The 4998-nt window shown below is 43.7% G+C and overlaps 1 protein-coding gene across 1 annotated transcript; it reads right to left on the bottom strand.

The window, feature by feature from the left end:
- Window positions 1–2731: 2731 nt before the first annotated feature.
- LOC112667935 (olfactory receptor 2AG2-like) lies at window positions 2732–3778 on the bottom strand. The gene has a single exon (XM_025459993.2). The coding sequence runs from the start codon at window positions 3759–3761 to the stop codon at window positions 2811–2813; it is 951 nt and encodes a 316-aa protein (XP_025315778.1). The 5' UTR covers window positions 3762–3778; the 3' UTR covers window positions 2732–2810.
- Window positions 3779–4998: the final 1220 nt, after the last annotated feature.

Raw genomic sequence — 4998 nt, 5'->3', positions numbered from 1 at the left:
ATGTAAGCAATTGTCTGTTTTACAGAAGATTTTTTTATATAATGAAATGTTATGTGGTCATTTAAAATTAATTTTTTTTCAAGACTACTTACTATTCATTGTTTTAAGCACTATTTTTGAGGATCTGGTCTCAGTGCCTGATATTGATTATCTTATTCACTCATCCTAAAAACATCATGAGATCATCCTGAGTCCTCTTATTATCACCACTTTTAAGATAAGCAAACTGAGGCACAGATTTAATTTAATATCCCAAGATACACAGATAATAAAGGGAGAATGGAGAGTCACACTCACATAATATAGCCTATTCCCTCTCTGCCACTCAGTCCCTACCCCTACACTACAATGTCCCCTCTTAGCAAGAAATAAGTTTCACTAAATTTTATGTTACAGATAAAAGGAAAACAGGACTTTAATCATCATGTACATAACAAGTAAAATACACGTATGGATAACAAAGAACAGAAAGGACAAATGGATAAAAAACTGAAAGGACAACTTTAATTTCACCTTAATTCTAAGTTTTTGAATGTTCCTTTTTTATTATGAACTTGGTTTAGTATTAAAAATTAGCTTTAGCTCCTATGATTAGCTTTGTAGATTTAGCAATTTAGGATTATTCTTATAAAGAAAAAAACACTTCTGAGTTTTCACAGAGCACTATCCTCAAAAAAAAAAAAAAAATCCAACTATTTGAACCAGGGGATTTTAGAACTTCCTAACTGAACAGATTTCAGTTCCCAACTTATGTTACTAATCTTTCCACATCTATATCAAATGAAAAAATAAAGCATGCTTAAGTTAACTAGAAAGTCAATTATATATTAATCCCACCTTTCCTATGGACACGAACACGCATATGCTCACTTTAAAAATATGAGCTTCTTGCAACTGTTTTGATGTTTCAAAAATGTCTCTACACATGTCAGATCACATTTTTTTAATTTATTTTTTATTGGTGTTCAATTTACTAACATACAGAATAACACCCAGTGCCCGTCACCCATTCACTCCCACCCCCCGCCCTACTCCCCTTCTACCACCCCTAGTTCGTTTCCCAGAGTTAGCAGTCTTTACGTTCTGTCTCCCTTTCTGATATTTCCCACACATTTCTTCCACCTTCCCTTATATTCCCTTTCACTATTATTTATATTCCCCAAATGAATGAGAACATATAATGTTTGTCCTTCTCCGACTGGCTTACTTCACTCAGCATAATACCCTCCAGTTCCATCCACGTTGAAGCAAATGGTGGGTATTTGTCATTTCTAATAGCTGAGTAATATTCCATTGTATACATAAACCACATCTTCTTTATCCATTCATCTTTCGATGGACACCGAGGCTCCTTCCACAGTTTGGCTATCGTGGCCATTGCTGCTAGAAACATCGGGGTGCAGGTGTCCCGGCGTTTCATTGCATTTGTATCTTTGGGGTAAATCTCCAACAGTGCAATTGCTGGGTCGTAGGGCAGGTCTATTTTTAACTGTTTGAGGAACCTCCACACAGTTTTCCAGAGTGGCTGCACCAGTTCACATTCCCACCAACAGTGTAAGAGGTTCCCTTTTCTCCGCATCCTCTCCAACATTTGTTGATTCCTGCCTTGTTAATTTTCCCCATTCTCACTGGTGTGAGGTGGTATCTCATTGTGGTTTTGATTTGTATTTCCCTGATGGCAAGTGATGCAGAGCATTTTCTCATGTGCATGTTGGTCAGGTCTATGTCTTCCTCTGTGAGATTTCTCTTCATGTCTTTTGCCCATTTCATGATTGGATTGTTTGTTTCTTTGGTGTTGAGTTTAATAAGTTCTTTATAGATCTTGGAAACTAGCCCTTTATCTGATACTTCATTTGCAAATATCTTCTCCCATTCTGTAGGTTGTCTTTTAGTTTTGTTGACTGTATCCTTTGCTGTGCAAAAGCTTCTTATCTTGATGAAGTCCCAATAGTTCATTTTTGCTTTTGTTTCTTTTGCCTTCATGGATGTATCTTGCAAGAAGTTACTATGGCCGAGTTCAAAAAGGGTGTTGCCTGTGTTCTTCTCTAGGATTTTGATGGAATCTTGTCTCACATTTAGATCTTTCACATTTTTTAATTCAAGCATAAATGCAACAGATGTCTCTGTAACTGTATGTGTATGTTGTATCAAATCTGATACCTTCATATTCTATATTATTCATCTCTTGTTTATTTTTAAACAGTATAATGATGCACCATTTTCCTTATTCACTATCTCAACATAGGTATTATCTTTATCTATTCAATATCGACTACTTCTTAGTCTTGAGTACAAATGCACTTATAAAACTATTACTATTTCTAAATAATTGCTTGAAAAACCTAATAAAAAAGGCCACTTTATCTTATGAGGATATTTATTTCTAACTTTAATCACCTAAGAGAGCAGTCCTCCTCTGTTATTTAGAGGTTACTGAACTTGGTCACCCTAAAACTAATGCTGTTTCTCACTGCTGCATGATATTGAAACTGAAACTTGGTCCCCTAACCATGTCGACTTACTTGCTAATCATGTCATGATGATGCCCTACCATGAAGTGAGTCTATGATACTCATTTCATGCTTTACTTCTTCTAGTATCTTTTACAATATGAACATCTAGTTCCTTTTACAAGGTCAGGGTGGTGTGTCCCGTGTGAGTACAGCTTAAGGTGTCAATGCTCACAACTATATTGAAATAGAAATTTTTTAAGTGTTTCTATCTACTTGAACAGAGTACCACATAAAGACCAGTTCTGTACAACTTTTGATTGGGAAAAGAAATGGTGAGAGACAAGCCATGAATCCTCTTTAGAAGGTACAGTGTGTTGGCAACATATATTTTCCCAGGACCCTTCTCAAGGCTCCCATGACCTCCTGATTCCTCAGGCTATAGATAAGGGGGTTCAGTGCTGGAGTGACAACCGTGTAGAAAAGAGAGATGATGTTGTCCTGCCTGGGGCTGTGGAGGGAACTGGGCAGGACATACATGAATGTGGCAGCTCCATAGTACATCACAACGACTGTCAGGTGGGAGGAGCAGGTGACTAGGGCTTTCTGCTTCCCTTCATTTGAGGGCATGTGAAGCACAGTACACAGAATTAGTGCATAGGAGGCAACAATGGCAGAAAGAGGCATCAAAAGGAAAGTCACTCCCGTCACATACACCAAGAGTTCATATCGGGAGGTATCTGCACAGGCCAACTTCAGCAAAGGAGGGATCTCACAGAGCAGGTGCCTGATCTTCCGAACTTTACAGAAAGGGTAGTGCATGGTATACAAGGTATGGCCTAGAGCACTCAGAAATGCCAGGATCCAAGCCGTGGCCACCATGAGCCAGCAGACCCTTGGCCTCATGAAAACCATGTAGTTCAGAGGATGACATATGGCTACATATCTGTCATAGGCCATGAAGGCCAGCAGCAAGTCCTCTGTACCACCCAGTGTCAATACCAGAAACATCTGAAGGGCACAGCCTCCAAAGGATATCATGTTTTCACTCTGCAGAAAATCCATGAGGGTCTTGGGAGTGAAAACAGATGGGAAGAGGAGGTCCATGAGTGAGAGCTGGCCGAGCAGGAAGTACATGGGCACATGGAGCCGGGAATCCACTGTGATGACCAAGAGCAGCAGGCCATTGCTGGTCAGAGCCAACATGTATAGGACAGTGATTGTGGCACAGAGCAGTTCAGGAGACCCACTGTCATTCAGAATCCCCATCAATATAAAGCCACTGCCCAAGGTGGAGTTCCAGTACTCCATTCTGTGTTGTTTCTTCAGTTGCCTAGAAGCAAACACATTCTCAGTGAATGTTGGCTAAGGTGGCCCCTCGTTTGTAACATCACAGGCTCCTGATGATGGCCAATGTGAATCCAATGAGGTGATGTCTTTCCCACTGGACATGGATTTGACCTCTTGATCTCTCAGGTTCTGACACTTTTAATTGTATCTTGAGGAAAGAACCATCCGAATGGAGAGCAATCATCACAGCAATAGCTAAATATTAAGAGGTCACTACATGAAAATATCATGCAGGACATCAAGTCTCAATATGCATGTTTTCAGAATGATTAAATTATCTCTCTCTCAATAGAAAGCAATGTCCTGGAACCCACGCCCTTAGTTATTTTTTTACCTATGTTTTAAGTATAATATTTGTCTCATGATTTAAATCCCCAGTGTCCTAAGAGACCTGTTCTGAATAGAAAATCTTAAAGCAGAGGGAGGAGCAAGATGGCGGGAGAGTAGGGTCCCCAAATCACCTGTCTCCACCAAACTACCTAGAAAACCTTCAAATTATCCTGAAAAATCTATGAATTCGGCCTGAGATTTAAAGAGAGACCAGCTGGAATGCTACAGTGAGAAGAGTTCGCGCATCTATCAAGGTAGGAAGACGGGGAAAAAGAAATAAAGAAACAAAGGCCTCCAAGGGGGAGGGGCCCGCGAGGAGCCGGGCTGAGGCCGGGGCGAGTGTCCCCAGGACAGGAGAGCCCCGTCCCGGAGGAGCAGGAGCTGCACCGACCTTCCCGGGGGAAAGGGGCTCGTGGGGAGGTGGAGCAGGACCCAGGAGGGCGAGGATGCCCTTGGGCTCCCGGGGACAGTAACAGCAACTGCGCGCCCAGGAGAGTGCGCCGAGCTCCCTAAGGGCTGCAGCGCGCACGGCGGGACCCGGAGCAGCTCGGAGGGGCTCGGGCGGCGGCTCCGCGGAGGGGGCTGCGCGGCCCCGGGAGCAGCTCGGAGGGGCTCGGGCAGAGGAAGAGGCTCCGTGCGGAGGGGGCTGCGCAGTTCCAGGAGCAGCTCGGGGTGCTCGGGCGGCGGCTCCACGGAGGGGGCTGCGCGGCCCGGGAGCGCGAATCCACCAGCGCAGGCTCCGAAGCACAGGGCGCCGGGACACAGCCCAGGATCCCGCCTCCCCCGGGACAGGCAGAGGCCGGGAGGGCCCAGGACAGCGAGGACGCTCCTGCCCCAGCTGAGCAGATCAGCGGCCCCGCCCGGAGCC

Source organism: Canis lupus, chromosome 21, assembly GCF_003254725.2.
Source record: "Canis lupus dingo isolate Sandy chromosome 21, ASM325472v2, whole genome shotgun sequence".
Classification (NCBI taxonomy): Eukaryota; Metazoa; Chordata; class Mammalia; order Carnivora; family Canidae; genus Canis; species Canis lupus.
This window is presented reverse-complemented; position numbering and strand designations above follow the sequence as displayed.